At 49.0% G+C, this 27,716-nt stretch overlaps 3 protein-coding genes across 9 annotated transcripts in view; 1 reads left to right on the plus strand and 2 right to left on the minus strand.

Annotated features, from left to right (window-relative positions):
• The window catches only part of FMNL1 (formin like 1), a 74,063-nt gene extending 73,026 nt beyond the window's left edge, over positions 1-1,037 (plus strand). For 5 of the 7 annotated variants that reach the window (XM_051994885.1, XM_051994879.1, XM_051994882.1 and 2 more), the window contains one exon: positions 374-1,037. In XM_051994885.1, coding sequence (XP_051850845.1) covers positions 374-477 — 104 coding nt within the window. In that variant the 3' untranslated portion in view covers positions 478-1,037. The remainder of the gene's footprint in view (positions 1-373) is intronic. The other 2 variants (XM_051994880.1, XM_051994886.1) reach the window with 1 other exon arrangement.
• Positions 1,038-1,101: 64 nt separating this feature from the next.
• On the minus strand, positions 1,102-15,782 carry LOC127560370 (spermatogenesis-associated protein 21-like). Its single transcript, XM_051994888.1, has 13 exons — positions 15,400-15,782; positions 11,911-11,965; positions 10,654-10,711; positions 8,361-9,427; positions 6,058-6,109; positions 5,440-5,576; positions 4,719-4,825; positions 4,209-4,352; positions 3,711-3,782; positions 2,227-2,347; positions 1,746-1,930; positions 1,359-1,511; positions 1,102-1,270 (listed from the first exon to the last, which is right to left on the minus strand). The coding sequence occupies exons 1-13, from the start codon at positions 15,410-15,412 to the stop codon at positions 1,125-1,127; spliced, it is 2,310 nt and encodes a 769-aa protein (XP_051850848.1). The 5' UTR covers positions 15,413-15,782; the 3' UTR covers positions 1,102-1,124.
• A 1,996-nt stretch (positions 15,783-17,778) lies between these two features.
• The window catches only part of MAP3K14 (mitogen-activated protein kinase kinase kinase 14), a 48,278-nt gene continuing 38,340 nt past the window's right edge, over positions 17,779-27,716 (minus strand). The window contains exons 7-16 of the mRNA XM_051994887.1: positions 27,273-27,402; positions 26,868-26,999; positions 25,718-25,822; positions 24,284-24,447; positions 23,819-23,969; positions 22,913-23,272; positions 22,586-22,692; positions 21,804-21,948; positions 20,623-20,723; positions 17,779-20,346 (exon numbers count right to left, since the gene is read on the minus strand). Of these exons, the coding sequence (XP_051850847.1) occupies positions 20,182-20,346; positions 20,623-20,723; positions 21,804-21,948; positions 22,586-22,692; positions 22,913-23,272; positions 23,819-23,969; positions 24,284-24,447; positions 25,718-25,822; positions 26,868-26,999; positions 27,273-27,402 (1,560 nt within the window). The 3' untranslated portion in view covers positions 17,779-20,181. The remainder of the gene's footprint in view (positions 20,347-20,622; positions 20,724-21,803; positions 21,949-22,585; positions 22,693-22,912; positions 23,273-23,818; positions 23,970-24,283; positions 24,448-25,717; positions 25,823-26,867; positions 27,000-27,272; positions 27,403-27,716) is intronic.

A 27,716-nucleotide genomic window follows, 5' to 3' on the forward strand; every position in this document is an offset into this window, starting at 1 on the left:
GGGGCCGGCCGACCCCCCTAAACTACGGCTTCTGCCGCGGGTTTTGGGGAGGAGGGTAGCAGAGGCGACTCTGCAGGACGGGAGGCCCCTAGTCTGCGCGGGGTTGGGGTGAAGTAGGGCCTGCCCCTGACGGTGTCTGAAGCCGGTCCCAGCTCCTGGGCTGCGGAACTAAGCAGCCAGCGTCCGGACTCCGGGGGGTTAGCAAAGCTCCCCAGCAGTGAGGGAGAGTGAGGAGGGGGGCTCCCTGGGAGTGACAGGGAGGGGCATTCCTTCTCCTGACTCTGGGCTTGCCGCTAGCGACTGGGCGGGACGGAGCAGGGAGGAGAGGCAGCCAAAGGCCAGAGCGAGAGGTCTCTTGTGTGCCTCCCCGCAGATCTTCGGAACCAGCCGTACCGAAGGTCGGACACGGGCCGCCGCAGTGCCCGCCGAAAGCCGCCCGGCCCCTCCCTGCAGGTGACCCCCGACCTCGCACTGTAGCCCCGGGCCGCTCGGACCCCTCCCTTCCTCTTCTCCAGTACCACGGGCTCCTGTAGCAGGGCCACCCTAAGCCAGAGCCGCCTGCGCCAGCAGGGACAAGCCGGCTCCTTCACGGGGCCCCCAGAGAGCCCCCTTGTCCGCTTTGGAGAGCAACCTGCGCGGGGACCTCTGGAGTGACAATCATGAGGAAAGGGGCAGGGGGGAGTCCTGCTTCTTCACTTGCCAGGATCCCCCCAGGGTGCCGCCTGTGGACGGCCTTCCACAAATGCACTTATCTCAGAGAGGCAGCAGTCCAGGCCTTAGCATCTCCAGGCAGCAGTCTTCCACCACTTCCCCCCAAATGCCAGAAGCTGCCCCTCTTTTACCTTTCATCATGTAAGCCATGCTCGGCTGCCACAGGTGTGGGGCTGGCATCTATAACTTATGAATGCCTGCCACTCTTTGCCCTCGGCCTGGGGCAGGGAGGCCAGAGTGGGGGATGAGGTGGGGGGAGGGGGGAGGGAGAAACCCCTGGGACCTTATTTTTATACGTGGAACTGAATAAATGGATTTGGAAGATGTGGTGTTCTTTGTGCCAGCCTCCGTCTCCCCCCTTCTCCCCACTCCTGTGAGGGAGATTACGGATTTAATTTCTCTAAGGAAGTGCTTTATTGGTAAACATTTGGTAAAGAGTGACTCTGTGGGGTAGCAGGGGGTGGGGAGGGGAGTTGGCTTTGGACCAGGGTGGGTGGGGAGGGAGCTGGTCCCAGCTCTGCAGTCCCCTCTTCTGATTTTGGCCGTTGAGCTATGGGTTCTGCAAAGAAAGGTGCACAATCAGCATGGGGGAAGGGGGAAGGGACACTGGGCGCAAGTCAGCCAGCCCCCTTTCCATGAACATTTACCGGGGGCCCGCCGAGGTGCCTCTCGCGGAGGCGGCTTGGGTTTGCAGGCCCTGGCAAGGTTGGTCAGTCGGGGGCCTCTGCTCCGAATCCTCCTCTCTGTCGACCGAGTCCGAGGGGGCAGGTTGGGGACCTGAGAATAGGGGCCTTGGACATCTGGGAGGCAGGGAGAAGACATGTTTTAGTGCTGCTTCTCTCCCTCCACAATGGGCCTCTCGTGCCCCCCAGAACCTCCTCTGGCTGACCACTCTTCCCATGCTGACCCCTTCCCTTCCCACCAAGGCAGCTCCACACTTAAGTCCCTTCCTGCTAAGGCAGCTCCACATTTAAGCCCCTTCCTGCTAAGGCAGTTCCACACTTAAGTCCCTTCCCACCAGGGCAGCTGCATACTCAAGTCCCGGAGGTTGTGCAGGGATCGGGCGAGCTGCCGGTTGTTGAGACCAGTCAGGCGTGTGGCCTGGCAGAAGAAGCTGAGCCCCGTGTGTGAGCGGGATTGGTAGCTTCGGTTGTGTTTGTGGTTCAGGCCCTTCCACCAAGAGCTCATGCGCAGCACTCTCTGCTTGTCTGTGTAGTAGCTGGGGGAAGCGGGATATGGGGTGGGGAGGGCAGGCAGGAGCGGCCACTAGGCAACGGGCCCCACCCCACCCCGGGGGTCTGGGGTAGGGGACAAAAACTGGCACCCCCCAGCGGCTGTGGTTGTTGGCACTCTGCCCTGGGGCTCCCCCCCCCTACTGGGGGTCTTGAAGAGTCAGGGTGGGATAGAAGTATCCAGGAATCTTTAACAGCTTTGGAAGATAGAGGGGGAGGTGCGCTGGAGAGATAAGGGGACTTGTGCTTGGCTGGGGGGGCAGTGCCTGGGCCCCCCGCACACCTCACCACCTCCGCCACTGACTTGGGGGACAGTGCGCCCTGACCCACAAACTTAGACATCATCTCGAAGAAAAGCGTTTCCAGACCATGGGGATCATTGATACGACTGTTTCTCATCCGCCCTTTAGGTATATTAAATCAATTAACATGCATTTATTAAAGTGCCCGTTACATGCCAAATACCGCTAAGAGACAGATACAAATGAATGGTCCCTGCACGAGACCACACGTCCATGTGTGCGGGAGGGAGGTCCTCAAAGCCAGTGCACTTTTGTTAACAAGGTACTTTTGGAGTGGGAAGGCACTAGCGGGTTGGGTGGGCATCAGGAAAGAGCTGCAGTGTTAGAAATAAGTTTATTCTGAGAGAGAGGGGTGAAGGAGTATATTTTCAGCATGGAGAGGTTGTGGAGGGAGGAGAGAGTCTGTGCAGAGGTAAGAGATGGGATGTTGTATGAACAACAGCAAGGAGGCTTCTTCAGCTGAATCACAAGGAAGAGTCTGAAAGGCTGTAACAGAGGTGTTTCTACCTGAACCCAGAGATAAGAGTCAACTCCCACAGCTTTTTTTTTTTTTTTTTTTTTTTGCTGAGGCAGTCAGGATTAAGTGCCTTTGCCCAGGGTCACAAGACCAGGAAGTGTTAAGTGTCTGAGACTGATTTGAACTCAGGTCCTTCTGACTTCAGGGCTGGTGCTCTCTCCACTGCACCACCCACCTAGCTGCCCCCCTCCCCCTTCCCTCCTCCTCCCCATAGCTTTTTGAGCAGGGAAGGGCCTTGGGAGCATTGGATACTTTTATTAGGTTAGATTAGAGAGGGAAGGGACTTGAGATAGAGAAACTGAGAACCTGATGGCCCAATGAGCCATCCTGGATGAGCGAGAGAGGAAGGGGATGGATTTGAGAGAGACTCCACTGATGGACCAGACAAGTGGAGGGAGAGACAATGAAGAGACTGAAATGGCAAACCAGATGCTTCTGCATGGACCGGGGTACTCTCCACAAAAATGGGGCAGGGGGGACGGGAGGGGGAGTTTCAGACAGGGCCAGTTGGAGATGCCTCTGGGACTAATACGTGGTTGGAGACAAGGGCCAGGAGCTCCAGAGAATGACTGGAGGTGGACATAGAGATTTGGGAGTTGTTGGGAAACAATGGGAGAAAGAGAAGGGTCCAGGAGAAAACCAGCACTGCTGACAATGGAGAGATCACTGGAGTAGCCTGGGAGGGAGAGGAGCTGCCTCAGGAGAGTGAGCCAGAGGCCAGATGGGGAGAAGTGAGAGCAGAGAAAGTGGAGACACTGAACTGTAGGCAGCTTTTTCTAGAAGTGTGACTGTGATGGACAGAAGTTGAGGACAATATTTTTAGGGACTAGTGAGTTGTTTTTTTTTTTCATTTTCATTTTTTTTGAGGGTTTGGGAATGTGGCAGGCTTTGGTTTTTCCTCTCCTGAACCCCACTACCGATTGAAGAAAAAAAAAAAAGCCTCCTCACCCATACACTGGGCAAAGCGGTGATTGTCTGTCAGTATCCCAAGGAAGTCTTCAAAGTCAACAGCCCCATCACCTTGGAAGAGGAGAAATTGTGTCCCGTGTTTGCTCAGGAGTGGATGGTTAGAGAGGGTGTGGGACTCCAAGGCACCCCCCTAAAATAGAAATGCCTTTTGCCTCTGGGGAGGGGAAGAGGGATAATCTATCTAGCGGCAGAAGCAAGCTCAGGGTCCCCACCCAGGGTCCAAACAACAGCCTCCGTCCGGCCTAAAACCACCCGAGAAAATGTTAACGTTTGCTGTGCCATAATTCATCACGGAGGGAAATCAACCAAAAGTCAGGGACTGCCCTCCCGTGGCCTAGAAGTTTGTGGGGGCGCAGTGCGGGAGGCGGCCAGGGATAATTAGGAAAAGCTTTCTGGAGGGGACCTTGGAGGGGCAGGCAAGGTGGAAGGGAGGCTGCGATGAGAGACTGGCTCTGGGGGCTCCGGGGGCAGACCTACCGTCTAGGTCGGCCCGCCTCAGGGCCTCACACACTTCTTGAGGGCTCAGCTGGATGCCGAGGGTCCGTAGTGCCCCCTTCATGCTCCGCATGTCCAGCTTGCCCTGGGAGCCCGGTTTAAACAGTTGGAAGACATCCTGGAAGGCTGTTGGGGGTGGGGTGGGGATGGTGGGGGGGGAGTTGGTGCCTTAAAAACTTAAAATTGTAAGGGGAAGGGCAAAGGGGAGAGAGGGTTGGAAGTAGGGCATCGGAAGGGGCAGCAGGTTAGGTCCCATTTTAAATAAACCCCAAAAATGAAAATCTAGATTTACATAAAAGGTATTTTAGGAGAGTCATTCTTCCATTTACAAAGGCATTTGCTGCATAATTCTTTTTTTTTAATGACCTCCCCTACTAATACCTTAGAATTACAAAAATGTGATTTTATACATAGCTCTATTACTTTCCACCCATGTGGGGATTCCTCCCCACCAAGGGTCCCTGGGTTCCAGATGGGAGCCTCTCCCCTCACCTGCCACCTGCCTAGAGGTCAGGGGATGCTCATATTCAGCAGGAATGTCCACTGGTGCAAAGAGGCTAGAGAGATCCCGTCTCCTATTGGCAATAGGGCTGTCAATGCTGACACCCAAGTATAACCTTACTATGAGTGAAGACTTCTCCATCTTCCCCTCATATCCCCCCCCAATAGTTTTTTTTAATAATAGCTTTTAATTTTCAGAATACGTGTAATGACAGTTTTCAGCATTCACCCCTGCAAAACCCTGTGTTCCAGGTTTTTCTCCCTCCCTTTCCCTGGCTCCCCCTCCCTCAGACAATCGAATCTATGTTAAACATGTGTAATTCTTCTATACATATTTTCACCAGATAGCTTTTTTCCATCCTGGGATCCACCTTGAGCAGCCCCCAGCTACTGTTAGTGTCCCCAGCTCTCTGGGGAGAGGAATCTGGGGAAGCAGAGCCCTTCCCCGCCCCCCCTCCCTGGGCCCCCCTCCCTGGGCCCCCCTCCCTTGGCCCCCCTCCCTTGGCCCCCCTCCCTGCCCCCCCTCCCCGGGCCCCCCTCCCTGCCCCCCCTCCCCGAGCCCCCCTCCCCAGGTCCTTCCTCACCTCCCCTCCCTGGGCCCCCCTCCCCGGGTCCCCTCCTTAGGCCCCCCTTCCCATCCCCCCATCTCCCCTCCCCAGGGCCCCTTCTCCGGGCCCCCCTCCCCGACCCCCTCCCCACCTCCAGCCCTCACCTCTGAGTCTTGGCTTCTGTCGTAGGCCTCCCCCGAGCCTGTTGGGTGATCCAGGAGGCCAGAGACTCCTTCTTCATCTTGGGGGTTAGATCCACCGGCTCTCCCCCCACCTCAGGCTCCAAGCACCTTGGGTCCAGCTGGGACAACACCGAACTAACCAATAGTCCACAAGAACCCTTCTTGTCCTCGGCCTCAAACCCAAACCCTTAAACCACGTGGTCCCCAGCCCGTCGTCAGGGCGGGACTGGGGGGTTAGTGACACCCACGCGGGTCTGGGGGTGGATCCGATGCCATTCCCGGCTGTCGATCTCCCCCCCCCCCCCATTATTCAGTTTTGTGTCTGGATCCTAAGCAGAGACCCGGGATGCTCTGACCTGGGCAGCTGAGGCCCCGCTCCCTTCCCCCACCCCGCAGCCTCGGGGCCAGGGGGCTTAGCTAGTGGAAGCCCGAAGGCCGCTCTCAGTTTCTGCCCAACTTCCCCAGTGGGCCCTCCTGGAGGAACCCGGCTTAGGAAGTTAGACGGGTGGGGTCCTCTGCCTGAAGCCTTGAGAAATGTGGCGAACGGGAGTGCTCCTTCATCACCTTCAGAGGAAAGGAAGGTGGGGGGCGGAGCCTCACCTGCACCATTTCTGTGTCGCTGTGGATCTCCTGGTCGTCTGTCGGTGACCACCTGCAGCGTGGATTCATAAGGAGCTTAGCAACAGAGGAAACTCCAGAATGCCTCTAGGCCGGGGGTTCTTAACCTCTTTTTGTGGGTCATGGACCCCCTTTGGCTGGGGAGAGACTTTCTCAGAATAATGCTTTCAATCATTGAAAGGGAAAGCCAGATTTCAGTTTGAGATCAGTGAAAATAATGAGGTGACTCGTTCCCAGTCGGGAGTTAGTTAATGGGTGGCAGTTTCACCCCTGGAGGTCACGTGACCTCCAGGACAGGGCTCCTTACGTCATTACCAAGATGCGGGGTCTCTCCACCCCCCACCCCAAGCCATCAATGGCCCTGACCATCCCTGCCACCACACAACAACCCAGAGAGGTGAGCCTGGGCCGGGGGAAGGAGCCACTAGCCTGCTCTTCTCTGCTCATATCTAGCCTCTGGACCCTCCCAATCACTCACCTCTGAATTTCTTCCTCTTCCCCCTTGCTGTCTCATTTTCCTTCTTTCGACTTCTTGTCCCCTTCTTCCTGGTCCCTCTACCCTACCCTCTCTGCTCCCTTCTGCCTCAATCCTGGGCCCTACGCCAAGCTCCCAGAACTCTCTTTCTCGGCTCCCTCTCTCCTTTTTCTTCCCCTTCCATTCCTTTCCCTCTTCCCTCCTTTCTTTGCCCTTTATCTTTCCCTCCACGCTTTGGGGCTGCAATAGGATCCTGTCGGGCCGGGGATTCTATGCACTGATGTCTCCCTCAGTCCTCCGGACCCTGTTTGCAGGAAGTTGAGGCTAGGGTATTTTGGCAGGATTTGGGCATTTTTATTCCAAAAGCCAAAGAAGCTCTTTGTTTTGCATCGGCCTCTGGGGATAGGGATGACCTTCCCTTCCACCCCGAGCAGCTCAGGACTTTTCAGTACGTATAAACCAGAGGATCACAACTGTGGAGCACCGACTCTGACTTCCTTGTTTGCCTGAGGCTCAGAGAGCCTCTTGACTCTAAATCCAGGACTCTTTCCCCAAAGTTACAAAGCAGTAACCTACATATGTCCTTGAGAAATTATCAGGAAGATCCACTCCCAGAAAATTCTGGTCATCACTTGTCCCAATCTAAGAAGACATTCCTGCTATTCAAATAATCCTAGCCGGCTTCACATTCTACCCACTCAGCCCTACCATTTTTTTGACTAGGCCCCTGCTTCCTCCTGTTCATCCTTTGCCATTTGGACCGCAGAGCCAGCGGTAAGCTTTGTATGGGGGGGAGGTGGGGCAGAGAGGGAAGCAGAAAGGGGGGCAATACTAACCTAGGTGGGGCCTAGGGGGAAAGGCTCATGGTGGGGGGAGGGGAATGGGGAGAGGCTCCCTGAAAAACACCCCAAACTAAAAAAGGCCAGAAAAAGAGGGAGCTGGAAAAGAGGGAGAGCTCAGGGCTCCCTCTATCCTAGAGCTTCGGGACAAAAAAGGGGGGCAGCTGGTGGGGTGAGCCACCACTGGAGGATTTTATTGATCTTTGACAAAGCATTTTTGGGATATGATGTGAGAGTGACAGCTTAAAATGTATATGTAGCAATATTGGATTCCCACTTCTGGTTCTTGACCTTGAGCTGCAACATAAGAGACACAGAGTCACAGGAGCCCCAGACCCTTCCCGCCAGCAGAGGAGAGAAGGGCAGCCTCTCTTAGTTGGAGGCAGTGGGGGCGGGCGGGAGGGAAATGGGGGAGTTAGGAACCCCCCTACCTCCAAGGCTCTTGGAGTTGGATGTCCATCTGTCTCAGTATCTGTTTATTCCCACGAAGCATCGGCAGAGGATACGCTGGTCCATAGCTTCTGCACCCCCCTCCACGCCCCAGACTTTGATTCCCTCCACACTCTAGAGGCCATGTATGTCTTGTGGTCTGGGGTGGGGTAGGGAAAGGGGTCTATCCATCTGGGCCAGGGAGGGCTCTGAACTCTGTGGACATCATTACCCCCCCACCCCTTCTCTGCAGCTCTGGGTCATCGCCCTCATTCCCTGCGCTTCCAGGGGTTCCTCAGCTCCTTGTCCCTCCCTCACCCCCACTCTGTAGCCCTGCTCTGTTTCTCTGCCCCCACCTGACCTTCCTTCCGTCTTCTACCTCCTTTCCCCTTCTGGGAGGGGGGAGAGTTTTGTATGTTCATATGTGAGAGGGAATGGTCAAACCTCAGACCCTCTTCTGCTCCTCCTCCCAAAAAGAACACAGAGGCACATGTACGCGGAGGGGGTCTCGGAAGCTGGCTGGGCGCGGGGACGCTACTTACTCTTTCCAAGGCGCTGAGGATATTGGGGACAAAGACGGAGACTGGAGGTGATTCACCTCTCCCTCCATGGCGGCTCGTTCCGAGGGGGACTTGGTCATGTTCAGGGTATAGCCTGACTTCAGGGCGAAATCCTGGCCCACGGACTTCTGGGGCTCCCCTGCCTCGGGTGGCTTCAGGAGGGGCACGGGGGAGGCAGGCTGCTCGGTGGCTATGGACAGGTCTGTGGTCGACCCCTGGGTCATGGGTGACCTCGAATCCATTCTCAGCCCCGAGGGAGACTTGCAGGGAACCAGAGTTTTGGACTCTACTATCAGCTCCGTGGAGGAGGAATTGCGGGAAGTCGTAGTACTAGAAACCAGTGCTGGGGGAAGGCTGGCAGAGGTCGGGCGAGAATCGAACATTCTGAAGTCCAACGGCTCCGAGAATTTAGCAGAGAAGTTTGGGGAGGAGATCGACTGGACTTCTGCGGGCGCCCTTTCTGGTAGCAGGGCTTGAACGGGGGTCTGGGGCGGAAAGCCTTCGATGCCCAGGCTTGGGTGAGAGGTTTGGACTCTAATGTCCTCCATGAACATCTTGTTGCCGGAGATCAGGCTTTCCTTGGAGGCTGTTCGAGGTTTCTGGAAAGGCCAGTCCCGCATGGGGAACGGGTGGCGCCCCATCTCCGGCGGCTGCTTGGCGTCGGCCGCCTGGATCACCTTGTCCATGCGGAAGAGGTGCTTGGAGGTCTGCACAAAGACCGACCGGAAGGTGTGGTTCCCGCTGTCCTTCACTGGCGCGGGCTCTGGGTTCCGGGGCTCGTGCGAGATACTTAGCTCCAGGGTGCCCTTGGGCCCCACGGCCGTCTGGATCTGGACATTTACTCTGGGCCCCGCCGGCACATTCTTCGGGGCCAGGTTGAATGCCAGATTGGAGGTTTGGACAAAGACGTTCACTGGGACAGGGTCTTCTTCATCTAGCTCTGACTCCGACTCTGGGAGCAACTGAGGCTCTGGCTCCAGTTCGGACTCCAACTCAGATTCCGAGTCCAGGTCCTGCTCTGCTTCCAGGTCAAGGGTGTCATCTAACAGCTGCCGAAGTCAAGAGCCCGTGGGCCACCCTCCCTTCCCCAACTGCGCCTGCCAGCCTTCTCCCTCCTGTCCCCCCCTTCTCTCTCTGTCCTTGTCTCTCTCTTTATGTCTCTATCTGTGATCTCTTTTGCTTTCTCTGTCTTTTTCTCTGTGTGTCTCTGTGTCTCTGTCTTTTTCTCTGTGTCTCTGTGTCTCTGTGTCTCTTTCTTTCTCTCTGTCTCTCTGTGTCTCTTTCTTTCTCTCTGTCTCTCTGTGTCTCTTTCTTTCTCTCTGTCTCTCTGTGTCTCTTTCTTTCTCTCTGTCTCTGTCTCTCTGACATCTCTCTTTTGCTTTTTCTGTCTCTGTGTCTGTCTCTTTCTTTCTCTCTCTGTCTCTGTCTTTCTTTCTCTGTCTCTCTGTCTCTGTCTATCTCTCTGATATCTGTCTTTTGCTTTCTCTGTCTTTTCTCTGTCTCTGTCTTTCTGACATCTCTCTTTTGCTTTCTTTGTCTGTGTCTGTTTGTCTGTCTCTGTGTTTTCTTTTTCTGTCTGTCTCTGTGTCTGTCTCTCTGACATCTCTCTTTCACTTTGTCTCTGTCTCTGTCTGTCTCTGTCTCTTTCTCTTTCCCTCTCTCTTCCTCTTCTGCCCCCCTCACACACATGTGCCAAAGGAGCCTCCACCTCCTCCTCCCTCCCCCTTTCCCTCCCCCCTTTTCAGAGCACATCTGCTCACCACTCCTGCCTGGTCTAAATGCCCTGGTCCATTTCCTGTTCCTTCCTCCTTGACAGGAGTTGGGGCAAGTGCTCAAGGAGTAGGGATAAGGTACATGTTAAGACATAAGTGAAAGGCCATGGGAGCTGGGCTGTGAGATCTTAGAGCAGACCAAGGGCCGGCACTATGGTCTAAAGCAGGGGTTCTCAAACTACGGCCCGTGGGCCAGATGCAGCAGCTGAGGACGTTTATCCCCCTCACCCAGGGCTTTGAAGCTTCTTTATTTAAAGGCCCACAAAACAAAGTTTTTGTTTTTACTATAGTCCGGCCCTCCTGCTGTCTGAGGGACAGTGAACTGGCCTCCTATTTAAAAAGTTTGAGGACCCCTGGTCTAAAGACTGCCAACCCCTCTCCAAGAACTCCACCAATCAGGAGGAGAAAGGAGGACGGGAGGATGCCTTTGATTACCTCCCATCCCAGGAGCAATCCCCCAAGAAGAGGGGGTCCCCCGCCCCAATACAAAATGATTCTGTTACCTCGGTCTCATCTTCCACAGGCTCAGGCTGGGGATCAGAGTCCTCCTGAAAGTCATCACTGATAAGAATAAAAAAATAAGGTCCCTGAGCTGGAGGCAGGGAACCACAGGACACGTGTCTGTGCGCGGGGGCAGTGTCTCATGGCTTCCTCCTTAAGTTTCCTGGGTGCCCTTGGGCCCTCCTCCTCTGCCACTTGCCAGGAGGCTGGGGAGAGATAAGACATCCTGCATTGGAAGGAACCTACTCTGGCTGTCAGGGCAGGAGGGGGAGTGATTGACCCGGAAGAGCCTTCCTTAAATTCTGGCTCCAACTCCTCCGGGAGAAGGCTCAGAGTCAGCAGTGACACGAGACTCCCACCCGATGTCACTTCCCTCCTCCCCGCGCCCCACCCGGCCGGCTTCCCACTGGGGGCCCCCTCAGTGGATCTGAAAGCCTAAGGTGTGCTCGGGATGGGTGGAAGGCGGGACAGGAGAAATCTGTAGCTCACCCCGCTTTTGTGCCCCAGTGTGCCACTGTCACCGGCACCACCAAAGACTTGTTTGTAGCTCTGCCACTCTCTTCTTTGTTACCCCCCTCCTCCTCCAACACCTCCTCCAACACCTCCTCCAACACCTCCTCCTCATCCTCCTCCTTCTCCTCATCCTCCTCCTCCTCCTCTTTCTCCTCCTCCTCCTCTTCCTCCTCCTCCTCCTCCTCCTCTTCCTTCTCCTCCTCCTCTTCCTCCTCTTCCTCCTCCTCCACATCCTCCTCCTCATCCAACTCCTCCTCCATTATCTCCTCTTCCAACTCCTCCTCCTCTGCGGCCCTGATATGTGACCCTTGCTGACTAAGAGCATTATAGGCCCCCAAGGGCCCAATCTTGAGTTCCTCCTTGTAGGAGAATTTAGTGGGGTTCTGGGAAATTGCCCCTGAAGTGAATGCAGATGTGCTCCCAGTACATCCGTCCTCATCATAGAAGGACAAGCTGTAGAACTGGTCCCCATCACTCCCTTTCCCCTTCAGGAGCTTCCTATTAAGAGCAAAACGGGGTTACGGTGCTTTCTAGCTCGGAGTTCCTAGGTTCCTGGGAAGCTTCCGACTGAGTGACCACAGAAGGGATAAGGAGAAGGCTTGGGGAGGGGGAGCCCTTGTCCTCTCCTTCCCCCTCCCCCCCGTGGATCAGCTGTGCGTTGGGAGTGGGATAAGGAGGGGGGAGGGGGCGGGAGGTGGAATGGCAGGTGATGTGGGGGGTGCTAGAGTGGTGGGGGTGGGCCTCACTGTGTCTCCACGACCTCTACAGACTTCTTACTGCAACAAGGAAACCCGTTGACACCTAGTTAAAAATGGGGAAAATGTGAGAAGTTCATCACAGAATGCTTCTAAGGAGGCGGACAGCAGCAGGGGGATGGCTGAATGGGCTAGGGCATGGGAATACCACGTTCTGTAAGAACTGGTGAGCAGGTGGACCTCGGAGAAAGAAGCCTGGAAAGATATGGACTCGTGCTGAGCGGAGTGAGCAGAACCAGGAGAGCACAGCAACAAGATTATGTGATGCTCAAATTATGACAGACTTGGCTCTTTTCCGAAATTCAGTGATCCAAGGCAATTCCAACAGATTCTGAATGGAAAATGCCATTCGCACCCAAAGAAAGGACTACAGAGACTGAATGTGGATCAAAGCATACTATTTCCATCTTTCTTTTGGTTTTCATTTTTTAAAAATCTTTCTTATGGCTTATTTCTTTTGTTCTGATTTTTCCTTCCCAACATGATTCATATGGAAATATGTTAAAGATGATTGTACATGTATAACCTGTATCAGATTACTTGCTATCTTGGGAAGGGGGGAAGTGAGAAAGGGAGGAATTTTGGAACTCAAAATCTTACAAAAATGAATTTGAAAACCACTTTCACATGTAATTGGACAAAAAATATATACTATTAAAATAATTTTTAAAAAGAAGGGAGCGCTCCTTATCTTTTATCCTTTTTTCTTCCATTAAGTACAATCCTATCACTCCCAGCTATCATCTCAAATCCATTTCTCATCGTCCACTCCATTTCTGGTCTCTGTATTATCAATCTGTCTCTGTCTTTCTGTCTCTTATCTCTACTCTTTAAGTCCATTCCATTCTATGTCCTATTTTCTCTCCTTCCATTAAATATCTATTTCAAATCCATCTTTCATTTCCATTTCATTCCTGGTTTCTCCATCTCTGTATGTTTCTCAGCTTATTATCTTTGAGGGACTTAGCTACTCCATGTTCTACAGTCCTCTGTCTCAAACTTCTTTGCCCATTTAGATCCTGATATTTTATACTCTCAGGATAATCTAAAACACTTTTCTGAATTTGACAGTCTGGTAAATGCCAGTATTTCAGATGCATTAAATAAAATGTGTTGTATCTACAAAAGAAACCCATCACATTAAAGTATAATTATCAAAACATATATTTTTAAAGCTCAATGTTACTAATTTAAAAACTGCCGTAAATATATCTTTTTCTTCCTCTCAAGTGAATCTGGACATTTTTATCTCCCCACACCCCCCTCCTATTCCCCTTTCTGGTCTCCTCATTAACAACAATTGGAGAATAACTGGAAGGTTTTTAACATCCTTTTAATGATATCAGTTCCCCAGGCTTCTTCTCTATCCAGTTCCCCTCCCAAACTCAAGGTTTTCTTCCCAGTCCCATGTTTATCTTTCTTCCCTTCATTCTTCTGACATCATTTAGTCCCAAAGCCTTAACTCTAGTTATTTGATCTGAGAAGTTTCTAACAGTCTATGCCAAATGTGAGGGAAGAGGAGGGAATAAGATAAATAAATATCTGAGATCTTCAAAGGCAAAAAATTAAATCTTTCTTGAAGAATGATTCCTAGCTAGGGGAGGCCAAAATTCATTATTTTTTCCTTTAAAGTTTGTAATTATATGTTCCCATATAATACCATATATTTTATATATAGTAGTGGTGGTGGTGACTTTTGCAAAATGTCTTCCCTCCTCCAAAGTTATCAAAACCAGCCATGAGGTCATGGCAGATAGTTGGATTTTCCCCATAAGGCTGAAGGGCCATTCGGAGTTATGGAAGTGCCTTTTCTGATTGAAGAGTCAAGATGGTTAAGGGCTATTGGGGGAGAGAGGTGGGAACAAGCATTTATTAAGCCTCTGTAATGAGTGTGTCAAGCATTGTGTTAATAAGCATTTTACAAAAAACCTCATTTTAGATATTATATAAATAGTGGTCCTGATTTCTAGGAATTAAATCTTTGGGACCAAAGTGGAATTGAGCCCGAAGTATAGGAGATCAAAAACCAGGGAGGGGCCAGGTAGCTGGATTCTTGGTCACTAGATCTTTGGAAATGTTGCAACATGCATTAAGTGTGTGACTGTATTTCAATTTTTGTGTGGGGAGGGAAGAGGGATTCTTCTAGGCTGATGATTTCTGTGGTTTCTTCATACAACTGAATCTGATTTTTGTTGGTAGAAGTAATTGGGGATAGGGGGAAGACAAAGGAGGAGATAACCATCATCCTTGCTAGAGTAGAGATGGTAGTAGTGGATATTGTGAAGAGACGCATGACTCAAAAATCACAGGGCTGGGCAATGGACTTGAGATTTCATGGGCCCATTGAGCTACCTTCTTTACTAGTAGAGAGCTGCCTAGAACAAGAGAATGTCAGGGATTTACCTCTCTCTGTCTGTGTGTGTGTGTGTGTGTGTGTGTGCGCGCGCGCGTGTGTTGGTGGGGAGTGGGAGACTTCCACCCCAGCTTTCTTGGTCCTTAAATGGGTCTAGCCAGCTCTGACCTATTAAGGCATGCTTGACTTTCTAAATGGAGGTCACTTTTGGAAAATCTTCTGGTTTGCATTATTTGTGTTAGGGTTTCTAGATCAGTGGTTCTCCTAATTTTTGTTCTCAGGATCTTTATACTATTAAAAATTATCGAGGAGCTGTCCAAAAAGTCTTGTTTATGTGGCTTATATTTATATTTACCATATTCGTAGTAAAATTATAACTTTCAATTTGTAGACCTTCTGAAAGGGGTTTCAGGGACACCCCGTCTCCCTCTCCCCCCCAGGATTCTCTGGACTACACGTTGAGAACCACTGTGCTAGATTACGCCCAGTCCTCCAGAGTTTAGGAGAGCACAGCTGTAGAAGGTGAGAGAGATGAAGGTGTATTTCACTGGGGCTTTGAAGGGGAATATGCACAATGCAGACCTCCAGGAGGGGAGGGGGGATAGGATGGGTCGCTAATTGACCTTTCATTATTGGGGGAGCGGCAAGATCTGCACTGACAGCGAATTGGGAGCAGATGGAGACTAAAAAGATTGGCTGAGGGCCCCGGATGTGTGGAAGGAGCAGCACTGGTGGTTTTGGGGCGATTCTTCCTGGGTCCTCTTCTTACTTTGCTTTGCTCCCTTCCTAAAGGAAGCATGGAGTAATGGGTAGAAAGCTGGACTTAAGAAAGTCAGGACAGATCTGAGTTCAGATGCTGCCTCGGATGCTTTAATAGGTGCGTGATCATGGGTAAGTCACCTAACCTCTCTGTGCCACAGTAAACCACAAACAGAACAAAACGCGAGAAGAAAGGCTGTGTCAGTGGCCTCTGCCTATCTATGGAAGATCCCCTCTGGCTGTCACTCCGGGATGGTCCTTTCACTTCTAAGCCTGCTCCTGGGGGGCATCTTTGCCGTCCTGGCCCTGGCTGGAGCCCTCGGTACCCACTCCCCTTGCCCTTGCCTCGGCGCCCCTCCTTCTCGCACCTGTCACCCCCATGCTGACTCCAGTGCCTGCCCCGAATTGGGGAGTGGGCTGGTGGCTGCTGCTTGCCCCTCCGCTTCCAGCGCGGTCTTTGAATCCCTCCCCCCGGCTCGTCCCCTGTGAGAGTAGCGGCCGGGGCCCTGTGGCGTCACGGCTCACTGTGACGTCACACGGGTAGCTGCGGAAAGAGATCAGAGGAGGCGGGGGCCGGGCTCGCGCTCTCCCACGCGCCTTTGGGGGTGGAAGACACCACCCTGCAGAGCTTGTGGGGGAGGGGGAGAGGAGCAGCAGCTGCAGGCGGAGGACACTTGGATGTAGGGACGGCGATGGGGGGCAGGGAAAGAAGGCGCCCCGAGCCGCCTCTAGACCTTTCCGGCTTGCTTCATCTCAGCCTCAGCCTTTTGGGACCCGGGAATGATGCACGCCTCTGCTCCCAGCTAGCTGGAGGCTGGCCCGAGGGGATCCTCGGCTCCGCACGCCAGCCCGAACCCAGAGTCTGTTTTCTCTTCCGGGATCTCACAGCACCCCGAGGGACGGCTCCCAACTCGGGGCTGCGCAAGGGGAAGCCGAGCCCTGCGTCCGTAGGCTTAATCCTGCTCTTGGGGTCGGAAGAGCCCAGTGATAATCCTGCCTCGGGCGCGAGCTGTGACCAAATCACATCCTCTTGGTTCTGTCTCTTCTCCCCTGCGTGACCTGTTCTGCAGTTTCCGTCGTGCCCGGTTCTTTCCGGAACCCCAGTTAGCGTTTTCTTGGCCACGACACTGGAGCGGGTTGGCTCCATCTCCAGCTTATTTTTACAGATGAGGAAACTGAGGCAGATAGGGGAAGTGACTTGCCCAGATCACACAGCTAGCGAGTGTTTGAGGCTGGATTTGAACTCAAAGAGGATTCTTCGGGACTCCAAGTTGGCGTTCTGTGCCCTCTGGCGCCATCTAGCTGCCCCGTGTGACTTTCGGCAAGTCACTTCATCTCAGCGTGTTTTCTCATCTATAAAAGGGGGTAACAGCCCTTCTCTCCTGGGCTTGGGTCAAAGAAGAATTGTAAGTGCTTTGTGAACCTTAAGGAACTATATAAATGCTATTATTTCTCCATACATATAAATAACACAGCACAAGCTCTTTTAATTCCATTCTTCCTATTTTTACATATGAAAACGTCATCCACTTTTCCTGCCCCTTGTCTGATTTTCCTATGGCACTAAATGATTGAGAGCAAGGCTGCTGTACTGTATAATTTCTCTTCCTACTCCCCCCCCCATGACCATGTACATTAGTGAGGTTTCAGTCTCTGGGCCGGAAACAAAAGTGGGGTGTGTGTGTGTGACTTCCTGCTTCTGTAGGGGTTGGTTATTTTGCTCAAAGGACAAAAAAGAACTTGGCAGGATGTCGGGGTAGCTAGGGCTTTAGTTCCTAAGGGAGTCACTTGAAGGACAAGGAAAGGGTTAAGTATGTTTCCACCTCATCCCTCACCTCCATGGACCTTGCACTCCAGGGCCCCCAATGGTTCACCCAGTGGCTTTTAGAGACACATACATTGGAAGGAGTGAACACACATACACACACATAGATCTCGAGTGGCTCATTGTCACACAGCTAGGGTCTCAGAGAGAATCTGAATTCGTCTTCCTGACTCAGTTTCCACTCATTTCTAAGATTTGGAAACACTTGTTTCCAAAACTGGATAAATCCCGGAGTTGCGGGGCAGAATCTTCCCTCTTCCACTTGGTGTTTTAAGGGTCTCAGACTCGGTTCAAATTTATCATCCATTGACGGAGAGAACTTGGTGCTTCCAGGTGGCCATTCTGTTGGTCCCCTGCTTTCAGACACTGCCTACAAGAGGAGTTCTCAGACTAACAGAACTGAGCCACAATTGGCTAAATCCCAGCTCTAAGAAACTGGACAGCACACACCAGGATTCTGGGCTCCCTTTGCCGGTTCTCTTCAGGCAGGTGGCTGCAGAGGTGATTTGGAAATCTGTCTTGGGAAAGCGGGCCCCTTTCTTTCCCACCCTGGCAGCTGTCTCCTTCATCTACTTCCTTAGTCCTGGATGCTCATTGATGGGCTCTGTTTTGTTGGGAGGACCAGGCATTAAGGCCACTAGATATGTTGGTTCCATGTCAGCCTGCTCTCCTCCCGGCTGGGTTTGGACAGTTTCCAGGGACTTCCCTGCTGCTGGGTGGAGCACCTGGCATGGTATGCATGTATGAAGTTCTAGACTCTGCCATAGAAGTGGGGAAGGGCACAACATAAAGACACTGAAAACACCTCTTGCATCTATTCAGGGAATAGTCTAGAAAGACTCCACCCAGAGGTTAAAGGAGGTTGCAGGTCAGTTGCCAAGAGAAGCAACAAGGTCTCACGTACAAAGGAGAGGAGACATACTTGTTTAGGAAAATAATCACCGTTCCAAACTTTTATTTTTTTTAAAGGCAAGACTTAGAGTCCAACTCTGAAGAGCTATGCACACATTTCAGTTGAGGTTTGTAGACACTGATGCCGGTGATGCAAGGAGGGCAGTAATGAGACTGAGGTACTTGTTTCATGTTTGGATGAAATGTGTCCTGGGCAGCAAAGGGCTCTACCAGAAGTGTTTACTGGCATTTGAGGGTTGAGGCTGCACTCAGGTAGACTGACTTGACAAATTTGGGCCCCCAGAATATGTTACTGCCCCCTTCTTTTTGTGGAGCAGCATCTTAAGGACTTTAAGGTGTTCTTCACATGCCTGAGTCACAGATTTAGAGCTAGAAGGGACCTCAGGCCATTTATTAATCTAGCTTCATTTTATAGACAAGGAGCCTGAAGGTCAGAGAGCCTGAGGGACGTTCACGGTATTGTACACATAAAGGGCAGAGACAGGATTTAAAACAAGGTCATCCAACTTCAGACTTTCTGCTGGAACGTGTTGAGGCTCATTCATGATTCACTGTCAGGCTTCAGGGCTCTCAGACCCCTCCACCCCTATCCCCATGATAGCACAGAACACAGCCATGCCAGAGCCTTTGGAGGGGATTCAGTATCCTATGATGGACCCATCTGTAGAATACAAGATCCAAGGGAGAAGACCAGGGTGAGGAGACTCCCATGGCAGAGTAGCTGTGGGGCCACTGGGGCCGTGACTGCCCCTCCTCCTAAATGTAAACAGTTCACAGTTGGCTTAATGCTACATGGCAAGGATACAATGATCAAAATGGGAAAGGGGTTAGGAGCCAATTCTTAGGCCTTGCTCTGCCCTTGACAAAGGCTAAAATCTTTTCAGCCCCTCTCCTGGGCAGCTGGGGAATCAGGGCGAAGTGGGAAATCTTGTAATTCATTCTGCTTAGAGCTTTACAATCATCTGAAGTGTAAAAATAAAAGGTGGAGGACATAAGAAAACTGATTTGCCCTCAAAGGGAGCAGTAATGCCCCAAAGTGCTTTAGAAAAAGTCTGCATGAGGACCAAAGTGCACCAAAGTGCTGCTCTCAGTGCTTGGAAGGAATATGGCCTCAGCTGGCTGGCCCAAGAAAGGCACCTTAGTACCCTGACCTGCTCCACTATATCCTTGCTGAGAGAAACACTGCACCTCAATGGAATCCAGGGGCCGAAGGTCTGGCAGCTACAACCACCAAGAGCTGGCATTTTGGGGGACACTTCATGAAGCAAAGTGCTTTCATACTATCTCACTACATTGCCACCATATCCTTACATATGGGTAAACTGGGGAGACTTTGTGAGCCTAAGGTCACAGTCTCATGAGTACAGCTGAGAACAGAATTTGGTTTTCTCTCCATCCTCAGTCAATCCCAATTCAGCTGTACATAAAGGGAACTCTGAAACTGCCTGATGTTAACTCCACTACCTGGGACAGTAATGAACTTCTCAAACTCTCACTAGAAGCTGTATTCAACCTGGTTTCCATGATGGTTTCCATGAGAGGGAAGAGAAATTCACTAAATAGGCCATTTATCAGCTGCCAATGGAATAGAAAACATGCATTAGATATTGTAGGATTCAGACAGGCTTGGTTCTACTGAGACTCATGTCACACAAATACTTTCTCAAATAGATATACAGCCTTCCCCTCCAAAACAATTCTAATAAGGGGAGATTGATGCCTTTATGGTTTTTTTGTATCTGCAAGTCTCTCATTTTAAAATAGGAAGAGAGCCAGAGAAGATTAGGTATCATTGCAAGGCCCAAACTGCAGCATGAAGGGGTGTAGGTGGAATGTGGCCTGGCCAGAAGGGAGCAAAAATGGAATGCCTCAGCCTTCTCACTTAAGGGAGTACCCCATCTTCCTGACTAGTTCCTGTAACTGGAAAAGGGGAGCACCTTTTGGAAAGCCATCCTGTTCACACCTAACTTCTGGGAGGAAAGCAGGGCAAAGTGGCTGTCCCACATTTCCCTTCAACAACTCCAGCCAAGGCTGCTCTCTCTCTGTTGCTCCAAAGTGATTCACTACTGCAGAACACGCCACACCATCTCTCCTCTGCCAAGAGAGGAAACTCCTTTCTATTCCTAGGAAGGAAGATTTTAACGTCTTCCTCCTCCACAAACAGCACGGCCCATACCGATTCCTTGAGTCAGGACTCAAGCGAAGATGACTACACATGCTGCTTCTCCATCACACGGGTGGGATTACTGGGTGGACGGCCAGAAGTTTCCAAGTCCCAGCTTTCATCCCTATTAGGAGATGCTAAGTCCCTTGGGGAAAGCCAAGTCCATCTCTTTGGATGGAATCAAAAGCTGGCACAGCCTCCCAAGGCTGATTTCTAGGATCCCAAGCGCTGCGGCTAGGAGGAAGGAGGTTAGGGTCTATTCTCCAGCTGACCATGCTTGACCCTCCAGGTCCAACCGAAGCTGCAGTCAGGAGCCAGGGTGCACTGCAGGTCGATGCCCGAGTCGGGTACCTCCATGTCATAGTGTACGGGCTGCCCATCCTTGGTCACCAGGCTGAATGCGGAAGCAGGGATCTGGAAATCATAGTGGAGGACAGAGTGGGCTCAGAAGAGTGATGCTTCAGCATCAAAGCAAGTCAGGCTATCTTGTGCCCCCATGAAGAACAAAAGTTCTTGGGAAGCAAGGTTTGTCCTATTACACTCAGGAAGTGTTTGATCCATTCTCCTATACTTTCCCGTCTCTGGCCAGAGACAGCCAGCAAAGGTGTGCCCCATTAATGTCTGTTCCGTTGGTGCTTCCCACTTTTTAAATTTATGACCTGTGTCCAGAGGTGGTCTTTGCCATCTTACCTGGCTGCTGATTCCCGTGGCAATGTCTCCCACCTTGGTTCGGTGGAACTCTCGTATATGCAGGTGCTCACCATTTAGGGACTGGATTTGAACTTTCACACCTGAAAGACATATGACCATGAGTAGGGAGAGAAGCCCCAAGACTTAGGGTCCTTAAAGCTGGAGGAGAATGGGGAGGAATAAAGTTCAAACCATCTGTCACAATTACTTTGTAATCATCTATGGGTTCCCATTCTTGAGGGAAAAAGGAAATTTACCTTTTACCATGGAAGAAAACCAAAGAGACTATGTCTAAAACTATACATGACTGCTTTTCTCCCAGAAGTTTTCTGCTGATATGTGGCTCTCAAACATGAAGAGCCACAATTGGCTTTCAGGATATTATGGACACAAAAATACACATTCCAATTTAGATGCAGGTTAGCATAGATGTAAAACAAAACAAACCAATGGCTACAGGCAGTGGGCAACAAAAAAATTTAAAAATACAACTCATTGTATTGGAGCCTGACTTGATCGCTGATCCTATACAATTCAATATATCATCACTATGGCAGTGGTAACTGGGAAGGGATGGGGAAATTTTTAATGTGCTGATGGGAGTTTCTAAGTCTATTTGCAAAGCCACAAAACTGGGCTTGTGGGCCAACTTTCAAAAGAGGGCCATTTTCTCTTGCCTTTCCTCCCTCCCCTGTGGTTTGGCATCAGCACCCTGAAGATTCCAGTGCCAAAGCACAACCGCAGAGTGTCTTGGATTATGGCAGACACAGAAGAATTAGTGAGCTCTGGGTTGACACTTCCCAAGGGACCTGTTTTCTCCTTTCCTACTCAGCTGATAGAATGAATTTATCGTTTTCTCTTTTTGTCTCTCCTCTAGGATGGAAGACATTATCTGCTTTATCTAAGTTGGGGTCCTTCCAATACCCTAGAAATTTCAGTTCACAATTCAGAAAATATTGAGAAAAATATTTTTCCTAATGCCCTGTGCTGGAGAAAGCCATAGATGGAGGAGGGCTTCCATCCATTTTCTGAATAGGCGAATCACGTTCTGAAAACTACTGCTGTTGTGAGCTAATAGGAGAGGGAAAAATGAATAACTCAAATGTTCTTGGGCAGACCAAATGTTATTCTCCAGAGGTAGGGCCAAGGGAGCCTAAGCTTAGGCAGGCAATTGATCCTACCATTGAAATAGCTGGGCATGTCTGTGTGCCGACTTCGCCCCAGTAAGTTGTTCCAGCTGAAACTCTGCCCATCTGCCTGACTGTTCCATGAGTGGATTCCAGAGCTGAAGTTCTCTCGAAAGCTTTGAGAAACCTTGGACAGGTTCTGAAATCAAAAGGAGACAAAGTCAGCTTGCTTATTCCCTATCTTACGATTACAACCCAGGGCTGAGACTAATTTCCTGTCTGTCACATTTTGGGGAAAGATATCATCTTTCTAAAATTGTCAGAGAAACAGTTAAAATTCCAGATGAGTTCACTGGTCTAGGCTGACACTATTCAACCTGCAAGGATTTGTGCAGGGGCTCATGAAGGACCTGACATAAAGGGAAAGGCATTTATTCAGATAATAAAGGCCAATAAACCAATTCTGTTATTATTTTGGTCTTATTTGGACCCACTTATGTATCAGTTGAAACTGGACTATCTTCTCCCTTAAAACAATTTCCCTGTGAGATGCTAGCTTCTGATTACTAAAGAAAATGTGGACAAACTTGGAGTAAGGGAATCTGCTTGTTTTTTCCTCTATTCACACATAGGACATTCACCAGCTTCTACAAGTATCAATTAACCTAGTTCCCCAATATGAACCTGTCCTGTGAGATCTAGATTGTGTGCATAATCAACACAGAAAACAAGGAATGGGAAAGGCATCAACCCAGCAACTGAACTATTAAAACTCTGATTTATGCCAAGGAAGGGCTTCTATCTCCAGAGTAGTCCTTGAAAAATGAGTTTTTTACCTTCTCACCAGCATCAGATAGGGAGAGGCTGTCAATGCTGAGACAAGAGAGCATTTGCTCCTGCTCCTCTAGGGAGTAAGGCTGAGACAGACTGTTCAGAAATAATTCTGCAAGAAAAAGGCAGGACCAGGTATAAATCACTAGAATGGGCTGACTCCCCCCACCCTTGGAAGAACTCATTCAGAGAGAAGAGCAAAAAGTAGGAAATCTCACTGGAGAGTGTGAAGAGAACCCACAAAACACTAAGCTAAGGAGGAAGAACTGGTCACCCCAGAACCAGGCCCTCTCAGCGACCAAGCCTGGATTGTCTCAAGAGAAGGTCATTACCTATCTCAAGTTGCTGAAGTTCCTCATCTGAAGAAGTTGATTTTCGCTCCCCTGAAGCAAAGTTCTTGGCAGGGATGTGGCCCAGGGAAGAAAGGGGCAGAAGTTCCCAGGTCCCAGACTCCTCTTGGCTCAGCCTCAAAGGCAACAATTTATTTCGCTCTGGTGGCTCTGGTGGTAAAGGTGGCTGAAGTTTGGTGGTCAAACCCACTGCTTCAGTGGCCAGTCCAGGCCCTAGAGCCTCTGGGATGGGCTCACTTGGCATAGACAAGGATTCCAGTGTTTCTAGACTATTCTCTTTGTTTGAAGGCAACTGTCTTGGTTCCTTATATTGTCCTCTCCAAGGACTTTTCAAACCTCCCACTAAAAAAACATAAAGGATACATACAGAGGTGAAACATTACACTACTACTTTGCTATGGGTCCTCAGGTACCTCGAAAATGGTATCTTTAAGAAAGTTTCATATTGGGGGAGCTAGAGAACAGGCTGACAAGGAGACAAAGAAAAAAGCTCATGCGGAAGGGAATTGAGGTAGTTTCCAGCGCTGGAGGATGCTTCAGACTCAAACTTATCTGTTTGTAATTAGAGTAATTTTTAAAATTCTACTTTTAATACTGCTAACTATATGATTAAGAAGTGGCAGAACATCCCAAGGAGAAAATCTCAGTTAATAGTAATCCAGAGATGCAGTTTTAGATTCTTAGGAGTAAACTAATCTTCCCTTGCTCCCAAAGCTTCCCCTATTCCCAGTTAGTGCTCCTCAGAACGGGTAGGCCCATAGGATGCTGTATTTGTGGACTAGGTCAACAACAAAATTTGGGAATTCTGTTAATTTTGTCAAATGGATCTCAGAGGCTTCTTGGCTTGGGGAGGCGATAGCCCAGTAAGAGAAGTATTAAGTTCCTTACCTTGCTGCAATGCCAGAAAGATCTTTCTCCTTAGCTCTGTGGCAGATGCCCTGTGGATAGGTTCTTTCTTTAATCCCTCCTGGATGGCCTGAGCAGTAAGAGGTGTGCAAGAAGGAGGAATCTCTCTCACAGGTGGTGGCTCATTAGCAATCTGTGAGATTTTGAAAGAAAAGTGGGTGGGCTTTGTCTTGAGGAATAAATGCTCTATATTCAATTTCTTCTTCCTACTATGTTTTGGAGTCAAAATGTTAAAAATTAGGTTCTATTCAGATCTTGAAGGTACAAGCAATGTCTTGACCTATGCAAGCTCTATCTAAAAGGAGAATGATGTTAGATGGAGATACAAAAGGATCAGGCAGCAGGAAACAACGTCCTTCAGTTTTGAACCCATCAGGGCACATGCGTGTGGTGGTGGGGAATCTCTGACCCATCCAGGCAACTCCTGGACATGCTATCATCACTCACCTTGAGACAGAGAGGCCGACTATAATACTGGGTCCAAGGATGACATCCATTGAGCATGTGCAGCATCATGCAGCAGCTGCTCCAGATGTCTACCTTTGAGTCACAGCATTTTCCCATCACCACTTCTGGGGCCATGTGGGTCTCTGTGCCAGGGATGTAGTCCCCTGGAAGGACAAAGGTAAAATCATTTCTTAGAATTCTAGCAAGCAGGAGGCCGAGGAGATAACCACCTACTGATCTCCCATGGTTTCCTCCAAAATCACTATGTAAAAGCACTCTGAAGATATAAATCTTCTAAATGAAATTCACATTTGATGAATCAAATTGGTGAAAACGCATACAGTACAATCTGTCCTAGGGCCTGGTGAAATTGTATCTCTAATAGCCTCTGACCTCTGTACTAAACTTCTTCTTTAATGTGCTTTTTAAAAGTATGGTTGTTGTGGTCAAATAATGAAAATAAAATTTATACTTAGAATTCCCAACATGAGTTTCTGAATAAGAAAAGATCAAATATGGCTAAGTTTGCTTTCTTCAGGCAAAACCAACACATTTTAAAATCCAGGATGTAGGTGAATGGAAAGATGTCTTCAAGTATGTCAATCCAAAATTGTAGTTTTGTTTACACTACTAGTTACTTAGTTAACTAGTGGTCACAAAAGTAGGGATAACCTTTGATCTATCAGTCTCATTACTGGGTCTATATTCAAGAAAGATAGTAAAAAAAAAAAGGGGGGGAAGGTCCCACTTGTACAAAAATGTTTGGAGCAGCTCTTTTTGTAATGGCAAAGAACTAGAAATTGAAAGGATGCCCATTGGTTTAGGGAATGGCTGAATGAATATAAATGATATATGAATGTGATGGAATATTATTGTTTTATAAGAAATGATCAGCAGGATGATCTCAGAAAAACCTGGAAACACCTACATGAATTGATGCTGAGTGAAACAAGCAGAACTGGGAGAACATTGTACATAGTAACAACAGGATTATATGATGATCAACTCTAATAGATTTAGGTTCTTCTCAACAATTCGGTGATTCGAGGCAATTCCAATTGATTTGGGATTGAAAGTGCCACCCACATCCAGAGAACTATGGAGACCGAATGTGGATCAAAATAATATTTTCACCTTTTTGTTGTTGGTTTGTTTTTTCTTTCTTGTGATTTTTTTCCCTTTTGGTCTGATTTTCCTTGCACAACATGACAAATATGGAAATATATTTAAAAGAATTGCATATATTTAACCTATATCAGATTACTTCTGTCTTGGGAAGGGGAGAGTTAAAGGAGGGAGGGAAAAAAATTTAGAACACAAAGTTTTACAAAAATGTATGTTAAAAACTATCTTTACATGTATTTGGAAAAATAAATTACTATTTAAAACCAAAACAAAAGTGGGTTAATCCAAGAGCCCTAACAAGAGCCTTACCTGTAAGAAAGGATTTTCCCAAACCATCAGGGTGCAAGCTGGTAGAATGGCCAAAGTCACAGAGGAGTGCCCGGCTGCCATCACCAGACAATAGAACATTGTCAGCTATTGGGAGCCCAGAGAAAGAAGACGAAGATCAGGGAGGAGAGTGAGGCTGATTTCCAAACCACCCCCAGTCTAGCCTGGTGTAGTCCCCAATGAGTCCACATTCTGGCTAACTCACAGTAGTTTTGGATGTTTCTAACTAATTTTATTACTCATAAAAGGGAGAAGGTTATAGCTCACACTAAAATTTGACTCAAACTTTGTAAACTTCCCTCCCAAAGCTCTGTTGTCATTCATTTTATTCTGGGCTACTTTCAATCACTCCAGTGTAGGAGGTGCTGGTCAGTTTGGCATAGATGTATCATTAGGGCAAGGCTGGCCTGCAGGGAAGGAAGGGGAAAAGGGTGCCCAAAATACTCTTTTGATGGCATTGTCTCCAAAATTCTAATTTGTAAAGTGTATTTTTAGTATTCCCAAATCTAATTCTGGAATTGTAGATGTTAGGATGACTTGTCAGTTCTCCAACAATATCACTTGCTACAATGGTAAGTCAAGAGCACTAAAAATGTTTTCCCTTTGATTAAGAGAATAGGTTCTTAATGTTTATGGGGTAACTATTCTAGAGCCTTCCCTCTGTTATTTCCTGTTAATCCTGTATACAGCTTGCTTTGTGTATTTTTATTTGCATGTTACCTACCCCTACTAGATTGTAAGCTCCTTAAAGGTAGGTTCTTGCCTTTTGCCTCTTTTTGTATCCCCAACACTTAGCGTAGTACCTGGCACATAGCTGATAATGGCACATAATAAATGTTGATTATGATGGGCCCCTTTAGAAGTCAAATGAAAGCTATGGATTTCTTCTCAGAATAATATTTTAAATGCATCAAATACATAAGATTACAAAGAAAACAAATTATACTGGAAATATTTTTAAAAAATATAACAGGTTCACAGATTCCAGTTAAGAACATCTTATTAGAGGATGATTGGGAAGGAAGGGAAAAATAGGAAGATCATTCAGCAAAATGGAGTCAAGGAATTTCTGGCCAAAGATTCTCTGAACTCAGCCAGCTCCAGGTCAGGATGACAGGACTGTGATTTTCACCTTTCACATCTCCATGTAGAATCCTTCGTGTATGGAGATATTCCAGTCCTTCCAAGGCTTGGCCCAAGTAAAAAAGGGCTCGGTCTTCTGGAAGGCAGCCCTTCTGTTTTATCAGCTGACCCAGTGAGCCACCTAAGAGGAAAAAAATTAGTTCTAGTCTCTAGACTGTGAAGTGCAAGAATAATACTCTTCTCTAAGACCCTCCCTCTAATAAAGTGTGTCGTCAAGAAGGGAACTAAGTAGAGTAGCAACAATCAGAAGCTAATTAAACCAATTTCCACCAGAGGAAGGGAAATACAACATAACAAAGAACTAAAGAGGATGAGAAAAGTTCTCATCTTCCGAGAAGCAAAGAAAGAGGTACTCTTATAGGAGGAGGAAGGTCCTCAAGTCATTTTTTCTTACCTTCCATAAGTTCCATAAAGATGTTGATCCAGGGACCTTCCTTCACAGCACCATACAAGGGGACAAAGTTGGGTGATGTCAGTCCAGCGCATGCCGTTAACTCCTCTGCACGAAAAACTCCGACATGTACCTGGAAGTCACCAAGGGGGAGACAATTGTTAGTTGGAACCTTCACATTATCAGAGTGAACAACATGAGATGGTTTATTTGGCATCTTTTCAATCAGAAATTTCTGTCTCCTTCTGGTACAATGCTAACTGTTTATGATGATAACCCTCAGGGGACTGCAAGAGCATAGAGTATTTTTTAAGTTATTCATGAATCAATTGCAGATCAGAGTTTTATTGTCAGGCACATTTTATTTTACTGAAGTTTTCCCCAAATGGCAATCCAAATTTGTAGTACACATAGCTTAATGTTAACCACAATATCTCAACACTATCT

Source organism: Antechinus flavipes, chromosome 4 (genome assembly GCF_016432865.1).
Source record: "Antechinus flavipes isolate AdamAnt ecotype Samford, QLD, Australia chromosome 4, AdamAnt_v2, whole genome shotgun sequence".
Classification (NCBI taxonomy): Eukaryota; Metazoa; Chordata; class Mammalia; order Dasyuromorphia; family Dasyuridae; genus Antechinus; species Antechinus flavipes.

Excerpts from the sequence above, each read along its gene's own strand:
- LOC127560370 (XM_051994888.1), bottom strand. Across the intron at positions 4,353-4,718 it reads GACCTCTAGGCAGGTGGCAG|CCTTCCAGGATGTCTTCCAA; the intron begins GTGAGGGGAGAG and ends CACCCCCAACAG. Across the intron at positions 2,348-3,710 it reads CCGCTTTGCCCAGTGTATGG|GGCGGATGAGAAACAGTCGT; the intron begins GTGAGGAGGCTT and ends ATATACCTAAAG.